The sequence below is a fragment of the Magnolia sinica genome, chromosome 11 (assembly GCF_029962835.1).
Source record: "Magnolia sinica isolate HGM2019 chromosome 11, MsV1, whole genome shotgun sequence".
Taxonomy (NCBI): domain Eukaryota; kingdom Viridiplantae; phylum Streptophyta; class Magnoliopsida; order Magnoliales; family Magnoliaceae; genus Magnolia; species Magnolia sinica.
This window is the reverse complement of record NC_080583.1, coordinates 6,188,686-6,214,288: the sequence shown is the minus strand read 5'-3', so window position 1 is coordinate 6,214,288 and position 25,603 is coordinate 6,188,686. Positions and strand designations below refer to the sequence as shown.

At 41.2% G+C, this 25,603-nt stretch overlaps 2 protein-coding genes across 3 annotated transcripts; one reads left to right on the top strand and one right to left on the bottom strand.

Annotated features, from left to right (window-relative positions):
- Positions 1–227: 227 nt before the first annotated feature.
- On the bottom strand, positions 228–8,491 carry LOC131218671 (uncharacterized). 2 transcript variants are annotated; one of them, XM_058213349.1, is made up of 5 exons: positions 8,254–8,491; positions 2,905–3,076; positions 1,579–1,695; positions 869–987; positions 228–457 (listed from the first exon to the last, which is right to left on the bottom strand). In XM_058213349.1, the coding sequence occupies exons 1-4, from the start codon at positions 8,364–8,366 to the stop codon at positions 871–873; spliced, it is 519 nt and encodes a 172-aa protein (XP_058069332.1). In that variant the 5' UTR covers positions 8,367–8,491; the 3' UTR covers positions 228–457; positions 869–870. The 2 variants fall into 2 exon arrangements, with proteins under 2 accessions (XP_058069332.1, XP_058069331.1); XM_058213348.1 differs by lacking the exon at positions 228–457 and having other exon boundaries at positions 655–987; positions 8,254–8,490.
- Positions 8,492–22,518: 14,027 nt separating this feature from the next.
- Positions 22,519–25,054, top strand: LOC131219138 (cytochrome P450 CYP82D47-like). The gene is made up of 2 exons (XM_058214142.1): positions 22,519–23,451; positions 24,428–25,054. Exons 1-2 carry the CDS (start codon positions 22,519–22,521, stop codon positions 25,052–25,054), a joined length of 1,560 nt encoding a protein of 519 aa, XP_058070125.1.
- Positions 25,055–25,603: the final 549 nt, after the last annotated feature.

Below are 25,603 nucleotides of genomic sequence, written 5' to 3'. Positions count from 1 at the left end.
TAGCTAGCTGGGAAAAAAAAAAAACACTTGGTTGGCAAACATTTTGGATGGGTTTTGTTCCCCACAACTCGAGATACAGGCCACCACCTACAGCTTGGAAATGGAATTGTAGCCTATAGTATGCTGCCTCGATTCAAATGAGATTGGAACGAATGAGTTTGGGTTTTTTTTTTTTTGTGAAAGGTAATGAAACTTTCATGAAAAGAGAATGCTTAAAGAAAAGCTAAGGCAGAAACAGCAACTGCGGCCCAAACAAAGAAGATATATTACAAACATCAACGGTGTTTGGTTAAGAGGCCCATTCCACCACATCTTGCTTAACCCTTCTAACCACCGCTAACACTGACCCACTAATAATCTGTTGTTCCTCACCCCCAAATATGCCACATCACTCTTCCTGCTTTCCCTGCCTCTCCGTGACAAGCCAAGAGAAGTCTTCAATAGGCCACGGCATCACCTACGAACTTTTAAGAATAATGAGGAAGCTCTCCCACATCTTTTGAGCAAAAAGGCAATCAACAGAGAGATAATTAACCGAATCTGCATTAGACATGCACATCAAGCAGTAAAACTAGTTCAGAACATCCCTCAACCCAAACGAGCTCATAGGAGTAAAAACCCAGAAACAATTAACAGAAAAGAAGAAGGAGAGAGTAAGAAATCTCCATTTCATAAAGAATGACGTCTTTGTAGGTTCTACATCATAGTTCCTAGTCCTGAATATTGTATGACATTCCCAACTATTCCCAATCACAAGCCAATATGACTTCAATGATCAAAATGATTATTGTACAAATGTGGACCAATTCTACAGGGCACGATTCAAAAACATGTCCTTGCAGTTTATAGCTCTTAATAGACAAATTACTTTCACTTATTTCTATCAGGAGTGGCAGAGTTGCGGGTGAAATTTGTTAGCCCCAGCCTCAAAGCTCCGAGATTTACTCCATTGTTCACCAAAATGCTCGTCACCCCCATCTGCGATACCTGCAAGGATTTCACCGTTGTTAGTTCCATGGTCAAATTGGAGAGACTTTTGAGAAGCCCTTGCAACCTCCATAAGCAGCCAACTGTGTCAGGTATATCTGATCTTTAAGATCACGTGTGCCCCACATTGCCTAGTGCATGTTGAATGTACCTTACCACCATGTGTAATTTTTTGTTATTTATTTCATCTTAACATATTAGTAGTATCTGAACATGTGTGGCCCACCTAATGAGTTTCAACGGCCTGATTTTTGGGCCCTGCACACAGGTCGGGTGTCGACTACTGGCAATTGTTTTTTCCATTGTTTTCATACATGTGTAGCCCATCCAATGAATTGACTGGCCTGATTTTTGGCCAGGACATACATGTTTTGGCTCACACCTGATGCACAGCTTGGATGTCACTTGTATGCCAGGTTTGCACATGAGCTAAGAAAAGCTCTATAAACAAAATAAAAACAATATCCCCACAGATATGAAATTGAAACTATGCAAAGATCTTGATAAGTTTGGAACGCTTCACAAGTAAATGATGGAAGAGAGTAACAAAATCTAGAAAAGCAAAGGTGAGGAAAAGATAAATTGGGTTACCGCTTCAATGTTCCTATCCTCATCATCGAAAAAGAGCATTGATTTATAAGGCACCTCCGTCCTCCGATGGATTCTTTGGAAATGATCCGTCTTGTGTGTCCAGCTAGAAAAGATCTCCTACAGATGCAGCAAAATAAACATTTTCCATATAATATGCATACTATCAAACGCTCAATGGAGTGGGTAATTATAACAATCTAAAACCACAATCTGAGAAGCTAGATGAGGCTGTCACATGATTTGTGATTCATCAACCAAATCTCCAACTTGGTCAATGTAAACTAGACTCTTCAATGTTAGGAATGGGTTCTGGTATCATTGAAGGCAGTTATCTATTCAAGGGGAATATAAGACCTTTAAATTCAGGTTACTTGTCTTGGAGTAGGCGAGTTTTGGGTGTACCACCAAATTGTGGTTAGTAGGGCTTCACAAGACGTGCTTTGTGAATGGGGAGGTGAGGAAAACAGAGTCCACATTAGTGGGCTAGCATTGTTGACTAGGGAGGTGAGGTAAACAGAATCTGCATTGGGCGGTTTGGTGTTTTCCTGCTTTCCTGCCCCAAATCACAAGTGACAAAAGGGGAGGGTCCCAAAAAATAAAAAATAAAATAAAATCTCAAGCTGTGATTTGGTAGCCATGAATCCTATTGGCCTTGGGAAACAGGAACAGCCAAGAGCACAGGGGTGTCAACAGGCTCGGTTTTAGATTACCCATACCTGGGCTGCTGGGGTTCAGGTCTCAACGGGTCTGTGTCCTTTCAAATCTGGGTCTCTTTTTGAGAACCCGAACCCAGATCCTACCCGGCTTGAGTACTCGTCAAGTGCCCATCGGGTCTTTGGACCTTGGTTTCAAGTCCGGTTTGGATCAAGTTTGGGAACAATAAGGGCGTTTTACATGGTAGGGCCACTTGATGGGTGGATAACATCAAACACGAGTGCCACTTTGATACGTGTGGTGCAAATGAGCTCTTTTACATGTGTGGCTTAGAAACCTCATTTTATTGCTAGAATCACTACTATATATTTAAGATACATAGTATTCCATTAAAATTAATTGGACCTAACCTGACCCAAAACCAGGTCCAACATCTTGGAACTGACCTGAACCTGACCAGACCAGCTTTTAATTGGGTCTGAACAATTGGATCTGGACCCACTAAAATCATGTTGGGTCCATCAGATACATGTGGGTAACCGTACCCGTTGGTAGCCCTGCCCACAATTGTACCCCGATACCAAATAAAAGGGTAAACATGTAAATGCTGACATAAGAAGTCATGCTAATTTTGATTAAAAATGGGATTAAAAAGTTATTGGAAGCGCTCACTTGTGCCACAAACATGGATTGTATCTCCAATTTGTTGAGAAAAGTTTTTGCTATGTCGGGAGTTGGTGATCGAGAAGCAATTGCTATGTCAATTCCCTTATCCTTGAGTGCATACAGTATGCCCTTAGCATGTGGATAAAGAGACGGCATTTCTCTTTTGGAGCGGCAATCACTGCAACAAATAAGCAAACAAAAAGGTGTGAATGGGAAATGCCGTTTCATTAGCATTTCAAAAGAGAGTTGTTAACACTAGAACAATGATTGCATTTAACCCCTCCATCCCACCGCCTCTCTCTTTTGTGGGGCATTTGCTACCACAAATGACCCTCCCTGCGTGTGTACGTCTATGGGTGCACATGTGCCTGTACTTTCGTTTTTTCTTTTTCTTTTTTTCTTTTCTTTTTTGATAGGCAAGCTGGGCTCAAACCCAAGAACTCAATGTAGAAATGTGCCCTGTTTATAATTGAGATACGGGCTTGAACCTGCATGTCCCTTTGCTATCTGCAGACTTGCATATCCAAATATGGGCTTTATTAAGCTTCATCATGGCTGTACCTTCACCACATGTGTGCCAAAAGGTGGGGCACACCTGTCACAAAAATCAGGCCAATCCACTCAACAGGCGGGCAACACATGTACATTGATTCAGACCATTGATAGGTCTGATTTAAATGGTCTATATGGTGGCTCGCCTGATTTTTGCTCACTTTGCACATCCACCTATCCATCCATACATTAAATATTGTAGTATTCCTTGAGAGGTCATCCATCCATCCAAATTTCTCAAGGGTTGCAACCAGTGACTTAAATATCGACAGCATTGGCTGATACTATTGATATTGCATGTGGCCGATACGGTATACAGGGGAACTTTTAGATTCCCATGTACCGCACAAAATATTGCAATGTATTGCCGATGTATTGCAATATATCGATAAATTGCGATATTTTGCCAAAAACCCTTCATAAAATTCCATTGTATTGTCAATACATACACTACATGCTGAGGGTTATCTAGACCCATCACATTCCATGAAAGAATCTTCATGACAGGGAGACACCAAAGAACTTATTTCATCTCTTACTCTGGCTTGAACACTTCTCCACGATTCCCTCCCCTTAACTAGCCAAGGATAAGCAACAATACATTGCAATAAATTCCCTACCGAAAATTTTTAAAAAAATCACAAAAAAAACCCATGAAAATCCATTTTCTTCTGAATTTATCTGGGGGAATCTATTTTATATTTGTATTGTATGATTTATGAATTATATGAACTCATTTTGGATATAATTGCATCAAAAACGCATAGTTTACAAAGGAAACTTGTTGTGCATACTTGTTTTTTTGTGATTTTTTGAATTCCAAGCGTGTAATCATGTCTCTTTCAACACATCCCAAGGTTTTATTGAAAAATTCCATCATTTCCCAATGTTTCCCTCAAACAACAACACATTCCCCGATACGTGTGATACCAATATGTTTCCGTATCCTGAGGATGCAATATGTGCATTAATGCCAACATTTAAACCACCTGTTGCAACCTCCTGGTAACCAACACAGTGAGAGGTCACAGCATCTGAACCGAAAGGACATATACGGCATAAAGTTGCACAATAAGGTAGTATAATTGATCTGCGGCCTGAAAGGTTCTTGAAATTTCTATAATCCTCCAGAAGCCCAACATACAACATTAAGGCACAAAGAAAATGAACAAGTGGTATGTTAGTTGCTAAGACTAGAACCAAATTAAAAATGTGTCTGCCCCCCTCATTCCAACTCATCTTACATGAACAACTACGGCTGTCTTGATACATGTCTCTACCATAATACCTGAAAACTCTGCGATTACCTCCTGGCATTCTATACAAAAGGCGGCTCATCTTCACTGACATAAATAGGAATGGTCCAGACTTCATGGGAGCTTTAGGGCTTTGGACTTTGAACATTCTCTATCGTAAATTATAAATATGAAAATTAGGAATGGTCCACAGACAGTCAGCTGTCGACTGATTCCAATGGTGTATCCCACCTGATGAGCGTAATGGCTTATATTTTTGATAGGTGATCTTCAGGTGGGGCCTAGAGCTTTCATTGTATTGATGTCCTGCACAAGTGGTATACTGGCAAGAAAGATGGTACAATACCACAAGTTGTGGTACTTGCATGTAGGAGATCAGTTGTCATTGGATGAAATACTTTCTGTGGTTGGTGTGACACTAAACCTACATGAGGCGTGGAATAAAAATCTAATTGTTTCTTTACTTGATGCATTCAAATTATTGTTTGTGATTATGATTGCAGGCTGATCATAAGGATCCAACAGCCATAGCTTGCATCAACAATCTCAGGCCAGGTGGGTACCTGCTTGCAAATAGGGGAAATAACATATTTTCTCCTTATATAAGGGAAGGATGAGTGTAAATAGTGATCCATTAATCCTCAAAACTAGAATAGAAGAGGTTTGCAACCCCTACTCACACCCCTCTCGATGCAACTGCCACACATCCACACGTGCGGACAAGAAACGGCCCACTTTCTTTTTTAGCTTGTTCTTAATTTTCTTTCTTTCATATTCCGATGTTAGGAAAATATTTATTTGTTAGGAAATAAGTATTGTTAGATTTTCTTATGTAAGGATTTTCTATTTTAGAAATATTGGCCAGCAAGGGATCCTCTTTTTAGATTCTTTTGATTATGTTAGAGATTGTCTCAAAGAGGAAATCTTGTAAGGACCCATTAAAAATAAGGCATACACCTATGGGACAAGATGCGGTCGAATGATATTTCCTTTGAGCAAGTTCTCTTGTTTCTCTATCGTAGTGTGCTGGAGAGGGAAAAGTGTTGATCTCTAGAATAAGGCTAGAGGACTATTGAGCTCGATCACAATCATTGCATCTTTTCTCTTTTGTGAGTCAAACTTTCAGTTTGGTACGTTAAATTTTATTGTAATTAGTTTCTTCCTTGATTTAGTTGCTCTATTCTGATCAAGAGGCATTGTGTTATTTGAATGCTCATAAGAAATTAAGTGCAAAGCATACTAAGTGGAGTGCTTATATTCAGGAGTTCACATTCAACTTGAAGTATCAGGTCGTTAGAACATAAGGTAGCAAACGTCCTTAGTTGAAAAATACGTCTATTGTCTACCTTATTAGTCTCCATTGTTGGGTTCAAAGAACTTAAAAAGAGGCTACGTAGCAGATGATGATTTTGAGAAGATATTTTCAACACTCTTTGCCAATTCAAACACTGAGTACTCACATTATAGCCTGCACGATGGGTACTTATTTTATGATATGGGGTTGTGTCTTCCTAAAATCTTATTGCGAGAGCTTGTTATATGAGAGCTTCATTTGGGAGGCTTGGGGTCACTTTGGCACCGTCAAAACAACAAACTCGTTTGAGGATTGTTTTTATTGGCTAAATTTGAAGAAAGATATCAGAACCATTGTTCAACAACGTTAGGTGTACCAACTAGTCAAAGGTAGCAGGCAAAATACTGGTATAAAGACTCCACTGCATATGCAAGATGCTCCATGGGAAGAAATAAGCATGCATTTCATCCTAGGATTGCCTAAGACTCAATGTGGCTATGACTCTATTTACGCTATGGTTAACAGGTTTGTAAGATGGCCCATTTCATTCTTTGTAAGAAGACATCAGACACCCTACACTTTTTTTAAAGAGAACATCAGATGCCATACACATCGCCAATGTTTTCTTCAAAGCGGCAATTCATCTACACGCTGTTCCTAAAACAACTGTATCCGATTATAATGTTAAGTTTATGAGCTAATTCCGGCAAACCTTGCGTTCTAAGATAGGAACTAAATTGAACTTCTCAAGTGCTTATTATCCACAAACAGATGGGTAGACTGAGGTCATCAGCCACGGTCATGGAATTTTACTTTGATGTTTACTTGGTAATCACATCAATTCATGCATCATGTTACCACAAGCTAAGGTTATCTATAACAGTTCTGTGAATCGCACTACAAGACTCTATCCTTTAGAAATTGCGATTGGTAGTGACCTCAACTTCTCGATTTAGTCCCACCTCTTGTTGTGACTTGATTGAGCCAAAATGCCAAAGCTTTTGCACAACAAATTAAGGAGATACACGAGGAAGTTAGGGAAAAGATTACCCTTAGTAATGAAAAATACAAGGGACGTCCAGATGTTTGATGACATTTTGCACATTTTCAAGAAGGGTATAAAGTTATGGTGCAGCTCAAACCTGAGAAGTTTCCAACAAACTCTTACACAAAGCTCCACTCCAAAAAGCCAGGTCTATTTTGAAGAAGCTAGGTGAGAATGCATATCTGATTAAGCTAGGTAAGAATAGGTTATCTATGTACCCAAGGTGTCATGCAGCTCGAAGAAATCATTGAAAATGTGTTGGACAATCACATGGTTCCCACACACCAATGTGGTTATCAGAAGTTTCTCATCAAGTGGAAGGGTCGACCAACAAAACATGTATCTCATCAGATGATTTGAAGTGCATAACCTAGAGCCTTGCAAAGAGTACATTACCATTAACTCAACAGAGCCAAACTTTTCTAGGCCAGGGGGAATTGATGTGATCGCTGCACATCCCACATGTGTGCACAAAATAAGGCCCACTTTCCTTTTTTAACTTGTTCCTAATTTCCTTTAAGTCATCTTCCTATGTTAGGAAAATATATCTTTGTTAAGAAATAAGTATTATTAGATTTTCTTATTTAATTGCTTTCTTATTGTCCTATTATTAGATTTTCTTATTTAAGTGCTTTCTTATTTTACAAATCTCAATGTTAGGAAATAAGTATTATTAGATTTCCTTATTCAAGGGATTTCTTATTTTGGAGATATTGGCAAGCAAGGATCCTATTTTTAAATTCATCATGTTAGAGATTGTCTCAAAGAGGAAATCTTATGAGCAAGTTCTTTTGTTTCTCTGCGGTAGTGTGTTGGAGAGGGGGAACTGGGAAGTGGCAATCTCTACTTGGGGGTCTTTGTGCGGTCATACATTGTTTTCTATGGTGCGGCCGACCTAGTATGTGGATTGGCCTTGTTTTTGCGCTGCGTGCACATCATCTAGGGTTCCGCCTATTGAACGGTTCCGATATCATGCAGAAACACCACGTGGGCCCCACAACAACTAGGTCCAATTTGACATGTGAGCACTCCCCCAGAGAAGAAATCAACGATTTCGTGAAAGAAATGAAAAGAAGAATCCACCAGATTTCAATTGAAGAAGTAACAAAAGCAGATCAGATCAACGCGCAGAAGCGAAAGAAATCGAGAAAAGAGAAAGGAAAAGATGCAGAAATGGGATCGGGATCGAGATCGATATGATTTGATACCAGTAGAAAGGCCAGAGAGCGTAATCGAGATCGAAGACGACCAATCGAGGAAGGACTTGGAAAAGTCCCAAGATCCCAAGAGCTTCTTCTCGAACCCTAGATTCGTCCCCCATCTCTCTCTCTCTCTCGCTCTCTCCTTCTCTGTTATCCTTTTACGTGGACGAATGAGCCGGATTTCCAGCTCTCTCTCTCTCTCTCTCTCTCAAAATGCGGATTCGTTGGTAGGAAAACACAGCGCCTGCCAGCACGGACTCGGTCCTGGCGATACGGAAAGTGGATTAGGTGCGGCCCGGCCTCACCAAAAGACGGTTCGGCCCTTACAGTAGGGTCCACCTTGATGCATATATTCTACATCCACGCCGTTCATCCGTTTTTCCAGATATTTTTACAGCATGAGCCCAAAAATGAAGCAGATACAATTCTCAGGTGGACCATACTATGGTAAACAGTGGTGATTGAACAACTTACCATTAAAAACTTGGAGGGCTTTGTATGCCGTCTATAAATTAATAAGATCACGCAAACATGGATGAAGGAAAAAATAAACGAATATCAGCTTGGTTGAAAACTATAGTGGCCCATTGATAATCAATCACTACCATTAGGCCAAGGATTACATGGGATGGAATTGCATCTGATGAATTAATAATTATTACATGTGTGGAAATACCATAGTATTTTCATTCTACAAGCACACGATTTGGGATTAAATTCTTCCCCTAAGACATACATTTTATTAATTGAAGCCTGCCTTGGGTGGACCATTATAATTAATTGATTACATCTCACAATTAATGCCCGTCACATGTACATGACATATACGATGGACTGTGTGGTCATCTCACAAATAAAAATTAGCGTATGCTCCTGCCGGTACAGTCTTCGGCAAGGCATGAAAAGTCTTTGCCCGCTTGCGCCCACCAAACACGGGATAATTCGGTAAGGCCAAGGAATCATCTAGAACTAATGAGACCCAGCGATTGATTTGTTATATCCGATTTAGTCCTGTTTAGCTCAGCTTGAATTAGTTCAGTTCAGGACGTCTCCGGTCGACCGGAAGAACTCGGCGCAGATTAGTTCAGCCCAAGACGTCTTTGGTCGACCGGCGAGCCCGGTTTGGATTAGTGCAGCTCGGATCACCTCATGTCGATTGATAGAGCTTGGTTTAGATCGCCTTGGCTCAGAATCCCCCTCAGTAGCACATGATTCGACAATAACCGCCAGCGTCCACCCGTTGCGTAATCATCCTTCGCGTGATTCAAGGGTAATGGCCCATATTCATCACTCGTGCACGTCCCGCCTAAGGGCTAAGATCGTGCCTAAACTGATGGACTGTCCTACCCTATAAGCACCATAAATCGGTAGATAAATCGACAGAAGAAGGTACGCAAAATTTCTAGCCCTAAACTTCTCAACACAACTGGACTCAGATTCCTAGCCCGACTTTGGCATTGGAGGATCCCATGCTTTAGACAGGGTCTCATTGGTCTTCTTCCTATGCAAGTGTTCGCCTCCTTGGTCTTCTTCCTATGCAGGTGTTCGGAGGTCGGGGAAGAGTGGTCCAAATTCTTGCATCAATAGGGCCCACTAATATAACAGATTTCATGATTCACTAAAAATCCCACCGTATTTATCATTGACTATGGATAATATGATATTGGGATTAATCCAATCCTTTTTGGCCATTTTTTGCATGGTATGAAATGCAATTCGGTATTACCTAATTTCACTTAATACGAAGCATCAATAAGGCTCATGTTATTATATTAAAGTGATCCAACACTAATGGACTGACAGTGTGGTTATAGAATATACATATCAAGGTGGGCCCCACGATAAGGGCCCTCTATGGGTGGGACATAGATTGGATACCATTATACATATATTGGTGGCCACGTATGGTTTCATCCACACAATCCATCCATTTTGCCATATCAATTTAGATTATGAGCCCAAAAATAAGATAGATTCAATGTTAGTCTACCGTTGAAAACTTATTAGGGCCACAAAAGTTCTGGATCTAAGTTATTATTACTATTATTATTATTTTGTTTTTGAAAGGTTGGATAGCAAATAAATGTTATGGTGGATAGGGGGTCTACACGAGTAGAGTTAGCTCAGTAACTCGCTTGATTCGACTTGAAAAAGCTCGATTCAACTTGGTTCAAAATTGAGTTCGAGTCGAGTTGAGCTGATTTTTTGAGCTTGAAAAAAATTTGAACTGAGTTCGAGCTTGCCCGAGCTCAACTCGACTCGGATCAAACCCAACTTGAATCAAACTCGGATCAATTCAGTTCAGTGACTCGGTTACTTTGATATTGTTGTTGTTCACCAAGTGTTTGATGAAATGACTCAATGAAGTGTGGTTGGTTGTAAGGAAGGTATGTATATGAAACAAATACTTTTTTTTTTCTTGATTTTTATATTGCTTACAAGGTGTTTGATAAAATATGTGTAAAACCATTGTTGTTGTTTTATATATAGTGGGATTATGAAGGTATAGATCATGTGTTTGTGAAAATGCTGCATAGGCGAATTCAGCTCAATCTTGGCTCACACTAGCCGAGCTGCCGATCGAACCAAGCTGAGCTGGTCAGTCAGGCTCGAAGATCGAGCCGAGCCGTGTTGAGCTGTGCCAAGCTTGACTCAGTTTGACTCGTGTACACCTCTAATGGTGGACCCTAGGAAGATGTCAATGGTGGGTGTCATTAGTACATGTGCTTCGTGTGGTGTGGCCCACTTGAGCCTTGGATATACCTCATTTTTTGGGATTATACCCTCAAGTGATATGGCAAATGGATCGATGGTATGGATAAAACCCAAACGTTGAGGTGGGCCCCTTTAGAGTCCTCGACTGTGCTGATTGCTGAGCTTGGGCAAGTAGCTAGGGTACTACCCAATCAGCATCTATACTGGGTTTTGTCGGGCCTTCATGATGGAGCGAGACTTGCTGCGAACCCGGAACCAGCTATATTGGTGAGACCCTAACCGTAGGAGCCCACCTTGATGTATTCATAGTATATCCACACCGTCCATCTGTTTTTCCAGCTTATTGTAGACGATGGTCTCAAAATCAAAGATCATGCAATAGCGAATCCGAGCCAACTTGGACCAAGTAACATGGGACACATCCGAATCTTAGACCGGTGATCCCAACCATATTCCTAATGGACCTCGTCCAATCAATGGATGCGTGGCTATCAATGGACTAGGCTGGCCCATCAGAATTTCGGGCTCAGCTTGAGGTCGAATACTCGGCATTGAAGCCTAAGCTCGTTTACTTATTGGGCTGGTTTTGGCTTTGTTTTGGATCATGTGAACCAATCTTGGCCGTTTACCCTTTTGGGTGCATTGGTTGTATGGATAGGATTGCCCAAACAGTTAGATTTTGGATTATTACCTACGTAATAGATAGCCTATTAAATGAACGGTTTTTATTAGTCCACGAATCCCACATGTGTAGCAATGACATGGAAGTGTAGAGTCATGCCATGCTCTTTACAAAGCTGCCCTAGTCCCAAGGAGACAGGGGAGTAGAGCTGGCACGGATGACTCGACTTGACTCAGCAGACTCGTTCAGACCCAGTTCAACCCAAGCCAAGTGGGTGAGTGGATCCGAACTAAGTAGACTTTGTCCAATCCGAACTGAGTTGACTTTGGGTTACCTAATAACTCAACTCGACTTGACACAAAATCTAACTCAATACTGACTTGACTCGACTTGACATGAAATCCAACTCAATACTGGCTTGACTCGATCTAAAACCCGACTCGTACATAAAAAATAATAATAAAAAAAACACCAAATTTGACATTTCATACCCAAGCTGCCGTGTGTTTTAAGCTTTGAGCCCCCAGGCCGCACTCAACCTAACTCGGTATTAAGTCAACCCAACTCGGTGCCTGTGATCGGGTCAAACTCGATCCAAATTAGTCTAGGCTAGACTCAGACCCAGATCCAGTCAGGTATGCTGGACTCGTTACTAAGTTGGGTTAAGTTCAGGTTATGTGTCTATTTCAAAACTGGGTTTAGTTGAGTCGGCGCTAACTCAATCCTACTTGACTCGATGCCCATCTCTATGCGGAAGTGTAACTCGCATGGGTAGATGGGATCAGGCCAGTTAATTTCGTAAGCCCCACCGTTGATAGATTACTAACCGAAATTATTTTGATAGGAAGTTCCTAACCATCTAAAACCACCATTTCTTATTAAGGTATCATTCCTTGATTGCAGGTATTGCAATGTTACCCATTGAATTAGTAATGTATCGCGGTAAATTTATATCACGATATGGACATCCAAACAATATTTTAAGCCTAGCACATGGTGAGTTTAGACTATTTAAAACCATTGACCTTGAGATCAACGGTCAATGCTGCGTGGATTGGCACTTGGTAGAGGAAAGATCAAAGAAGTGAAAGCAGCAGAGGAGCCAATGTAGAATAGGTATAAGAGATCCATGCCGTTAATCAGGTGGGCCTATCGATGAACATTACCTGGCCAATGAATCATGCTAACCAATCAACCCATCAGGTGGGGCCAACCATGAACGTACCCTGGCCCATATAAGTCATGCAAATCAATCAACTCATCATCTGGGCCAAAACCAATGTCCAATAAATGGACGGTCCAAACAAAATCACCGGTATAGATTTCAGGGTAGTGCATGTTCACAACAGAGCCTCACCTCGTACGTGGCCCGCACCTCCTCACGCCTGCAGCCTGCATGCCACAATGGAATGTGCCTTCCCTGTTGTTGTGTGGCCACCCACTGGGGCCCGCATGCTGAGATGGTCCCATGATTTGAACCGTTCATGTTTTAGAGTTGGATAAATTTTATATGGTTTACAAATCATAGAGACAACAACATGGACGGTTCTGATCATAAAATCACTGGGCATGCGGGCCCGATGGGCGGAGATACACGGTGGATTATTGCACCGCAATGGAGGCAAAACGATTACTACCACTGTTATGATTTGTTATTTTGTTACGTGCGTATCCCGACGTCTCTCTCCTGCATGACGGAGTTCCACAGAGGTTTGCCGCAGTACATCTCCACGCACTGCAATATGGTACGCAGGGACTTGAACCTTTGAATGTGAGTCATCTTCCAATGATCCAAGCCGTTAATATGACAATACCCACATCACTAGTGGAAAAGCAGCAAATAAAAGCTTATCTTTAATTATTTCAACTCTTCTGTAATTTAGCTCTTCTGCTCTAAAAATGAACGGTCACCATAACTATTGTATGATCCATGGGTTAAAATACTCAATCTGAAGTCCTTTTTTGGGTGTCCCCCGTCAAGGATAGCCCTATCAAAAAAACGGTTCGTATCATTGAAAATTCTCAGATCGAACGGCTAGAGTCACGATGTCTATTATGGCAACAGCTGTTTTGTAAAAAAAATACTGATACAATCCATGGATTTAAATTGTCTGGTCTCACGTTGAGTCATGTCCCATCCGAGTGAGGTCCATAGCCCTGACTCGGCCGAGTTGGGGTTGACTCGTGGCATCAAACTAGATTGGGTTGACCGAGTCCGAGTCAATTGGGAGACGAAGTCTTAAAAACAATAATGCAACGGTCAAAAAGCTCAAGGGGTTTGCACCACAACGCATCTTGATGTATTGCAATGGGACACAGATTGAGTCCCTTTCAATGATCCAAACCGTTTAGAGATGGTATGACTTTAGATTGCAGACATCCAACGACTAAAATATTAAAATATTCCAGTTTAAGAGTTTGGCAGAGTTTCTTATGAATATCCTCTCAAGTGGTCAACTCTATCCGTTTGGTTGTTGCATGGAAGAGAGAGAAGATTCAAAGGCTAGAATATTTCAATTTGGGAGATTTTGCAATAATGGTCTATCCATGATGGGGCCCTCATATCAATGGCTTTGATAGACCTAACCATTGGCCCCACATTTATAAACTAAGTTCCAAACACGAAAGTAATTCCATATTCATGGATAGAAAAAGGGCCTCCTGAGTTGTGGTTTTTTTAAAATTTTTTAATAGTGAATTTTCAGCTGACATGTACATAACTGGGCTAATTGATTCCACAAGAGATTTGATCCAACTATGCACAAACTTTTGGCTGGGATTTCTCGACCATGCATTTGTTTTTATGATCCATAGTCCACTAATTTAGTAGATCAACTAGATTTTTGAGCCAGAACATCTATATAAGTCATGGATGAATTGTACTTTGTGTGTATCGCTCATTTGGGAGACCGATCATGTATTGAGGTACTGAGTAAACTCTATGGGGCCATTGTGGAAATATGTCTTATCTATGTTGTCCATTTATTTTTCCATATCATTTTAAGGGCATGAGTCCATCCATGTTGAAATTGTCATAGGGCTTATAGCTATGTTTAATGATAAACATTCAATTCACATTGTTTCATGTGGTGTGGCTCACTTGAGCTTTGAATATGCTTCAATTTTGGACTCATGCCTTAATGTGAGCTGCTAAAACGGATGGACGACGTGGATAAGATACATACACCATGGTAGGCTGCATAGAATTTACTTAGTACGCACACAATCATCTTCTAATACTTCACATTTAAATTTAAGTTGATTCAGGATGCATTGGATTCAAAAAATATAAATGCATTGAAATTTATAATATATTTGTAGGAACTTAAATTTGATTACTAAATTAACTTTTACATCCTTAATCAATATGTATGCATACGCATATGTATGTGTGAAAAGAATGATATTATAATAAGCCCATTGAAATATATTGTTAGACAAAATATGATAAAATTTCAAACCTCAAGTGGACTACAAGCATATGATCACAAACAAGTGACTAATCAATGTTTTTGATTCGATGATTTATACATCTAATGTTTGGATGGCTTGGATCATTCTATCAATTACAAATTTAGTAATGTAGTCAATAATTTAGTTGTTTTGCCACACATACAATACATTCACGCACAACTTTTCTGCCTTTAAGATTAAGTGAAAAATGGAAATAATTTTAAATCACAACATAGGTAAAGATTTCAAAACACAATAAAATTGTGCGTTCCAGTAACTTTTACTCTTAATACCCAGATTTCTGCATCAACACCTTCCAATCCAAGCGTTCAAACACTTTTTGATTCTCTGTGTGTGTGTGTAATTGCCATATAATTATTGGTATGTGACCTTAATGAAATTTTTAGAATACACTTTTTCTTAATGAAATTCTTTAGAAGATGCTTTTTATTTTTTAAATCAGGACCGTTGGATTGTTTCGGACCAGAACCTGTGGCCTTTCCGAGTTGGGTCCCTATGATACCTGGGTTTTTGAACCAGATCCACCTCATCACATCTTTTCCAGTTCATTCAATCCAAATGATTTAAGCAGGTGGCCTTCCAATCCTATGGGATGCATGTAATGAATGCCTTAGATGTCATGCACGTATCATGTGGGCCCCACAATAGTCCGAACCGCTACTAGCTATGGTTGTGACACTACCACTAAGGCCACCTCTTAAATGATAAAATCGCTGTGGCACCACAGCTTGACCCGACCATACTGGTGGATGGCCCATGCTTTTAAGAGCGCCTCATCCAACTCGGCTCATTCACCCGTGACTCGGGTGAGTCACGAGTCAACTCGAATGAGTCGATTGGAATTGTACGTCTTTTATCATATCGTTTGACCGTTGAATATATGTCGATACATAATCGATTCCTACGCTACATTGCGATATTTTGGGCCATGATTTTCAACGGCTGAGCACTTCACAAGTTTCCTCTTGATGGATAAAACTTCACAGAATAGGATGACGTGGATCAATCACAACGCAGGAAGGTAAGATTTTCCTGCTTGTCGCAAAACGTTTGCACGTACTTAAAACGTCTAATGCTTTTGAATACTACTAAGAACACACAGCCGCATTTTTTTATTTTTTTATTTTTAATGGATTCTGCAATTCCGTTGAATTATACCGTTTGGACTTTGAATTCGCCATTTGTTTTTCCTTAACGGAGTTGCACTCCTACGTTATACGAATATGTCAGACGTGAGAAAAAATGGGCACACGTGGCATTTCGTAGGGGAGAAAATCTCAGGCCACGCGGTTTGGACGGTAGAGATTGACATGCGTGCCAATGTCAAATGGGAGGAAAAAACTTTGGTAGTTTGGCGGAGTGTGATGGTTGATACCCATGCACTCAAAAGGTTTACTACCTACCAACACACGTGCCAATCTCCGAGATCGAATCCATCGATCAGGAATATTTTCGGTGGGCCCCACCTAATGGACGGATTAGATCTTGTAAACATGCACCAAGTCGGCACGTGTTGTAGTGGATCAGCTAACTTATTCACGTATGCGTGCGCTCGGTATGCACGGAACTCAAATCTAACCGTCCGAATCATAGGGGACCACTGTAGACCGTTCATGACCTGAAAATCAGATCGACAAGAATGGTCCTAACCGGCAATTAATGGACATAGGTTTGTTGAGTGCTATCATTCATTTGACCATCTGTTGCAGGTCCAGCAATCAATCATTATCGCATCTAAAGTGGGGCCCACGATTTAGATGGTTCGATCTGGGTTACAAACACTCCAATTGTACAAATCATGAGTGCATGCGTGTGAACCGCCATCCTCTGCGAGTGTACCAAAAAAATCACCACCACATAAAGGACGCGGGATGTGGAGTGAGTCGCTCACCACACTTTACCGTTGTGTGAAGACTCTGTGGGGCCCACAGTCATGAATTTGTGTTATCCACTCCTCCCATTCATTTTTAAATATCATTTTATGGCAATATACCAAAACTTAAGTGTATAAAAACCTTGAGTATAGCACAATTAAGAAAACCGCGGGGGATTTAACGCCTGCCATTTAAACCATTTTGGGGGTCACAGAAATTTTAGATCAATATGATATTTGTTTTATATATTCATACAGATATTTTTGACCTTATTAAAAACGATATGGACATCCAAACGATATTTTAAGCCTAGCACATGGTGAGTTTAGACTATTTAAAACCATTGACCTTGAGATCAACGGTCAATGCTGCGTGGATTGGCACTTGGTAGAGGAAAGATCAAAGAAGTGAAAGCAGCAGAGGAGCCAATGTAGAATAGGTATAAGAGATCCACGCGGTTAATCAGGTGGGCCTATTGATGAACATTACCTGGCCAATGAATCATGCTCACCAATTAACCCATCAGGTGGGGCCAACCATGAACGTACCCTGGCCCATATAAGTCATGCAAATCAATCAACTCATCATCTGGGCCAAAACCAATGTCCAATAAATGGACGGTCCAAACAAAATCACCGGTATAGATTTCAGGGTAGTGCATGTTCACAACAGAGCCTCACCTCGTACGTGGCCCGCACCTCCTCACGCCTGCAGCCTGCATGCCACAATGGAATTTGCCTTCCCTGTTGTTGTGTGGCCAACTCTGGGGCCCGCATGCTGAGATGGTCCCATAATTTGAACCGTTCATGTTTTAGAGTTGGATAAATTTTATGTGGTTTAAAAATCATAGAGACAACAATATGGACGGTTCTGATCATAAAATCACTGAGCATGCGGGCCCGATGGGCGGAGATACACGGTGGATTATTGCACCGCAATGGAGGCAAAACGATTACTACCACTGTTATGATTTGTTATTTTGTTACGTGCGTATCCCGACGTCTCTCTCCTGCATGACGAAGTTCCACAGAGGTTTGCCGCAGTACATCTCGACGCACTGCAATACGGTACGCAGGGACTTGAACCTTTGAATGTGAGTCATCTTCCAATGATCCAAGCCGTTAATATGACAATACCCACATCACTAGTGGAAAAGCAGCAAATAAAAGCTTATCTTTAATTATTTCAACTCTTCTGTAATTTAGCTCTTCTGCTCTAAAAATGAACGGTCACCATAACTATTGTATGATCCATGGGTTAAAATACTCAATCTGAAGTCCTTTTTTGGGTGTCCCCCGTCAAGGATAGCCCTATCAAAATCAACGGTTCGTATCATTGAAAATTCTCAGATCCAACGGCTAGAGTCACGATGTCTATTATGGCAACAGCTGTTTTGTAAAAAAAATGCTGATACAATCCGTGGATTTAAATTGTCTGGTCTCACGTTGAGTCATGTCTCATCCGAGTCAGGTCGACTCGGCGGAGTTGGGGTTGACTCGTGGCGTTAAACTAGATTGGGTTGACCGAGTCCGAGTCAATTGGGAGACGAAGTCTTAAAAACAATAATGCAACGGTCAAAAAGCTCAAAGGGTTTGCACCACAACGCATCTTGATGTATTGCAATGGGACACAGATTGAGTCCCTTTCAATGATCCAAACCGTTTAGAATGGTATGACTTTAGATTGCAGACATCCAACGATTAAAATATTAAAATATTCCAGTTTAAGAGTTTGGCAGAGTTTCTTATGAATATCCTCTCAAGTGGTCAACTCTATCCGTTTGGTTGTTGCATGGAAGAGAGAGAAGATTCAAAGGCTAGAATATTTCAATTTGGGAGATTTTGCAATAATGGTCTATCCATGATGGGGCCCTCATATCAATGGCTTTGATAGACATAACCATTGGCCCCACATTTATAAACTAAGTTCCCAACACAAAAGTAATTCCATATTCATGGATAGAAATAGGGCCTCCTGAGTTATTTTTTTAAAATTTTGTTTTAATAGTGAATTTTCAGCGGACATGTACATAACTGGGCTAATTGATTCCACAAGAGATTTGATCCAACTATGCACAAACTTTTGGCTGGGATTTCTCGACCATGCATTTGTTTTTATGATCCATAGTCCACTAATTTAGTAGATCAACTAGATTTTTGAGCTAGAACATCTATATAAGTCATGGATGAATTGTACTTTGTGCGTATCGGCCCATTTGGGAGACCGATCATGTATTGAGGTACTGAGTAAACTCTATGGGGCCATTGTGGAAATATGTCTTATCTATATTGTCCATTTATTTTTCCATATCATTTTAAGGGCATGAGTCCATCCATGTTGAAATTGTCATAGGGCTTATAGCTATGTTTAATGATAAACATTCAATTCACATTGTTTCATGTGGTGTGGCCCACTTGAGCTTTGAACATGCTTCAATTTTGGACTCATGCCTTAAAGTGAGCTACTAAAACGGATGGACGGCGTGGATAAGATACATACACCATGCATGGTGGGCTGCATAGAATTTACTTAGTACCCACACAATCATCTTCTAATACCTCACTTTTAAATTTAAGTTGATTCGTAATGCATTGGATTCAAAAACTATAAATGCATTGAAATTTATAATATATCTATAGGCACTTAATTAAATTTGATTACTAAATTAACTTTTACATCCTTAACAGTATGTGTGAAAAGAATGATATTATAATAAACCCATTGAAATATATTGTTAGACAAAATATGATAAAATTTCAAATTAACCTCAAGTGGACTACAAGCATATGATCACAAATGAGCGACTAATCAATGTTTTTCATTCGACAATTTATGCATCCAATGTTTGGATGGCTTGGATCATTCTATCGATTACAATTTTAATAATGTAGTCGATGATTTAGTTGTTTTGCCACACACACAACACATTCACGCACAACTTTTCCGCCCTTAAAATTAAGTGAAAAATAGAAATAATTTTAATTTACAACACAGGTAAAGATTTCAAATTAAACACAATAAAATTGTGCGTTCGAGTAACTTTTACTCTTAATACCCGGATTTCTGCATCAACACCTTCCAATCCAAGCGTTCAAACGCTTTTTGATTCTCTCTCTCTCTCTTTATATGTGTGTGTGTAATTGCCATATAATTATGTGTATGTGAGTTTAATGAAAATTTTAGAAGACACTTTTTCTTAATGAAACTCTTTAGAAGATGCTTTTTATTTTTTAAATCAGGACCGTTGGACTGCTTCAGACCGGAACCTATGGCCTTTCCGAGTTGGGTCCCTATGATCGATACCTGGGTTTTTGAACCAGATCCACCTCATCACATCTTTTCCAGCTCATTCAATCCAAATGATTTAAGCAGGTGGCCTTCCAATCCTATGGGATGCATGTAATGAATGCACTAGATGTCATGCACATATCATGTGGGCCCCACAATAGTTTGAACGGCTACTAGCTATGGTTGTGACACTACCACTAAGTGCACCTCTTAAATGATAAAATCGCAGTGGCACCACAGCTTGACCCGACCAGACTGGTGGATGGAAAATGCTTTTAAGAGTGACTCATCCAACTCGGCTCATTCACCCTTGACTCGGGCGAGCCACGAATCGACTCGAACGAGTCGATTGGAATCGTATGTCTTTTATCATATCGTTTGACCGTTGAATATATCTCGACACATTATCGATTCGTACACTACATTGCGATATTTTGGGCCATGATTTTCAACGGCTTGACCATATATAACTTTGAAGAATAGGATGATGTGGACCAATCAAGTAGGATTTTCCTACTCGTGGCAAAACGTTTAAGTACGTCTAATGCTTTTGAATACTACTAAGAACACACAGCAGCATTTTTTTATTTTTTTTATTTTTAATGGTTTGTGCGATTCGGTTGAATTATACCGTTTGGACTTTGAATTCGCGATTGTTTTACCTTAACGGAGTTGCAATCCTGCGTGATACGAATTCGTCAGACCTAAGAAAAAACGGCACACGTGGCATTTCGTAGGGGAGAAAATCTCAGGCCACGCGGTTTGGACGTTAGAGATTGACGTGCGTGCCAATGTCAAATGGGAGGAAAAAGCTTTGGTAGTTTGGCGGAGTGTGATGGTTGATACCCATGCACTCAAAAGGTTAACTACCTACCAACAAACGTGCCAATCTCCGAGATCAAATCCGTCGATCAGGAATATTTTCGGTGGGGTCCACCTAATGGACGGATTAGATCTTGTAAACATGCACCAAGTCGGCACGTGTTGTAGTGGATCAGCTAACATATTCACGTATGCGTGCGCTCGGTATGCACGGAACTCAAATCTAACCGTCCGAATCATAGGGGACCACTGTAGATCGTTCATGACCTGAAAATCAGATCGACAAGAATGGTCGTAACCGGCAATTAATGGACATAGGTTTGTTGAGTGTATACCGCCAGCTATCATTCATTTGACCATCTGTTGCAGGTCCAGCAATCAATCATTATCGCATCTAAAGTGGGGCCCACGATTTAGATGGTTCGATCTGGGTTACAAACACTCCAATTGTACAAATCATGAGTGCATGCGTGTGAACCGCCATCCTCTGCGAGTGTACCAAAAAAATCACCACCACATGAAGAACGCGGGATGTGGAGTGAGTCGCTCACCACACTTTACCGTTGTGTGAAGACTCTGTGGGGCCCACAGTCATGAATTTGTGTTATCCACTCCTCCCATCCATTTTTAAATATCATTTTATGGCAATATACCAAAACTTAAGTGTATAAAAACCTTGAGTATAGCACAATTAAGAAAACCGCGGGGGATTTAACGCCTGCCATTTAAACCATTTTAGGGGTCACAGAAATTTTGGATCAATATGATATTTGTTTTATATATTCATACAGATATTTTTGACCTTATTAATAGATTGGATGGAAATTAAACGTTATGGTGGGCCCTACAAATGTTTTAACAATGAGAATCATCGTCCACACTGATATTTTTGGTGTGGTCCATTTGAGCCTTGAAAATTAATCATTTTTGGGATCAAAGTCTAAAATTATTTATTCAAATTGATGAACAGTGTGGATATAATAAATACATCATTTTTGGAGCCATGTAACTTTGATCTCCTTTGAACCGTTCAATCCCACACTCCGGGGATTGAACTCCCACCATTAAAATTTTCTTGGGGGCTACAGAAGTTCTGGATCAATCTGAAATTTATCTCCATTGGTGGCACCTAACAAGGTTTCAACAGCGGGTGTCATTATCACCTATGCTTCCTGTGGTGTGGTCCACTTGAACCTTGGATCTACCTCAATTTTTTGTTTCATAATATAAAGTAATTTGTAAAAATGGATGAACGACGTGGATAAAACTCATAGATCATGATAGGCCCCACAAAGCCTCTGTTGGACCGTTTCCATTCAGGTGGAGTTGCACGCAATCTCCTTCCCATAGAACCCAACATCTGACCATGACTTTTTAAATTAAAAACAGACAGAATGTACCATCGCTCCACTCTATAAATACCGGTGCACTCCTTTGCATGGAATATCACAACACAAGATTCTCCAACTCATAGCTATGGATTCACTTCTCCAATTGCAAGCAATATCTAGCCTTTTTGCATTAGCTCTCTTCTATATTCTATGGCTATCAAGGCCAAAAAACAAGAAGAGCAATGCCCACAAGCCACCAGAGCCGTCCGGTGGCCTTCCCATAGTGGGCCACCTCCTTCAGCTGGCGGGGCCCGATCCCCTCCATCGAACACTTGGATCCATGGCTGATAAGTATGGCGCAGTATTCATGCTACGGTTAGGATCACACCGTACACTTATCGTGAACGGTAGAGATGTAGCAAAAGAGTGCTTCACAACCAACGATCAGGCCCTCTCGGCCCGCCCCAAGAGCGCGTTCGGTGATCATATGAGCTACAACTACGCCATGTTTGGATTCGCGACGTATGGGCCGTACTGGCGTGAGGTCCGTAAGATCGCCACATCTCAGCTTCTGTCGAACCAACGGCTCAAATCGCTCATGCACGTCCGGGCCACCGAGATCAGCACGTGCATGGATGGATTGTATGGGTTGTGGATTGAGAATGATCAACGGCCAGTTAAGATGGACATGAAGAAGTGGTTGTATGGTCTCGCATTCAACATCCTGGCCAAGATGATCATCGGCAAACGCTTCTTCGGTACAATCGACGGTGATGATGAGGCCGTTCGTGTGCGGCGAGTGATGCAACAAGTATCTTATCTTGGTGGGGTATTTGTACCGTCCGATGCGCTTCCGTTCCTTAAGTGGATGGATTTGCAAGGGCATGAGTGGGCCATGAAACGAACGGCTGGTGAGATGGACGCGATCGTATCGAGCTGGCTAGAGGAACACCGTGTGAAGAGGCAGTCTGATGGGCCCCACAATGATCAGGATTTCATGGACGTGCTGTTGTCGATCCTGGAGAGTGCCCAGGTCCCTAGCTACGATACTGATACCATTATCAAGGCCACAATATTGGTAAGTTTACGGTGTGGATTTATTTGTAGGGCCCGACTCGATCTGCATATGATCATGGTGGCCTGATCGGATGATCCTATCCATTCAAACAAGGGCTTGATCTGAAATGGACGTTCAGACCATTCTTGTAACGTCCATTCTGCATGTCCTTATTTTCGAACGCGGATTGCGTCCAACCCCCGGCCCCTCTCCTGCTGGGAACGAGCAGGATCTTTGATGGCCACCATGATGTATGGGTTTTATCCACACCGTCCATGCATTTTTATGCACTGTTTTAATAATAAAGACCAAAATTTAGGCAGATCCAAGGCTCAAGTGGACCACACCACACGAAATAGCGGTGATATTGATTATCACCGTTGAAACTTTTCTTGGGCTAACCTTGATGTTTATTTTCCATCCAACCTATTCATAAAGTTACATAGACATGGATGCAGAGAAAACACAAATATAAGCTCGATTGAAAACTTCTGTGACCCCTGACAAGTTTTCAACGGTAAGAGTTTAATCCCCATTGTGTAGTCCACGTCTTTCTTGGATCTGCCTCAGTTTTAGGCTACTATCCTAAAATGATATGGAAAATGGATGGACGGTGTGGATAAAATCCATACATCACGGTGGCCACTCAAAGCTCCTGCCCGTTGCGGGGTGGGACACAATCCTCGTCCCTTGTTTTCATGCATTTGAGTACGAAATCACGGAGGTTTCTAGTCAAAATCAGTCTACGGTGGGCCCCCTCCCATCCAACGGGTCCTGTTGATCATAGGGTGGTCCATTTATATGGTAACTGATCATAGCTCTTAAAATATATGATATTCAAACTCATCAGGTGGGCCACCCGGTTCAAAAACATGGGATACTTTGATACTACGTGTTCAATTTCTAAGTGCCTGTGTATCAAGCATCACACCACACCAGAGTATTAATTAACTCCCACTGATTCACTTGATTGAAATAGTATTGTCATTCTCTGCAGATGATTATTGAAGCTGGATCGGAGTCTATGAGCTCTGCACTGATATGGACCCTCTCTGTACTAATGAACAACCGCCACGTGTTAGTAAAGGCCCAAGAAGAGGTGGACCGCCACGTCGGCAGGGACCGACACGTGGACGACTCAGATGTCAAGAACCTGGTCTACCTCAACGCCATCATCAAGGAAACGCTGCGCTTGTACCCGCCATCGCCGCTCGGTGTGCCGCACGAGGCCATGCAAGATTGCTACGTTGGCGAATACCATATCCCCAAGGGCACACGTGTGATGGTCAATATGTGGAGGCTGCACCGGGACCCACACGTGTGGTCGGACCCACACGAGTTCCAGCCAGAGAGATTTCTCACTGATCACATGGACACGGACTTTAGGGGCCAGCATTTCGAGTTTCTGCCGTTCGGATACGGCCGTCGATCTTGCCCAGGAATGCCACTCGCACTCCCGACCGTTCACTTGACACTCGCTCGTCTGATTCATTGCTTTGAGTGGACCACAACAGATGGTGGGCCTGTGGATATGACGGAGACACTACAGACTACTCTTACCAGATCAGAACCGTTGGAGCTCGTATTCACCCCCCGACTCTCTCCTGAGCTCTACAAGCACTAGAGAGAGAAGTGCCATGTGCGTGTGTTCAAGATCTAAGCTGTCCATCTAGTGAATCTTACCGTACAGATTTTCTATCTGAAAATCAAACCGATCCGACCATCAGATCGGTTGTAGTGTTTGAAACAAATGATTGGATTGGCCAAGTTTTGTTTCCCATATTGTGGCCGAATTTTTGAGCGGACTGGATTGATTTTTCGTACATGACATCTAATTGGTGGGACCTAGCTGATGGATGGCTTGGATCTAGCACATGTATTGGTTTAGAAAAACTGTAGTTGCTTGTATTATTCATTCATTTATTTTCCATTTTCATTGTTTGCATTGCATGTCTATATTACTAAAGAATTGTATTGAATAATGCGTGAAGAGAATGCACGTTGGATATTAATGAGAAATAAGAACTTAGATTGTTTAATTTTTAACAATAAAGGACCACTTTTTCTGATCCAAACTGTTGATACGTTTGGACCCACCATGGATTTATAATAGGCCAAAAGTTTTCAGATTTTGTGATCCTGTACATCCCATCTGAGGGTGTTATTTAGGACC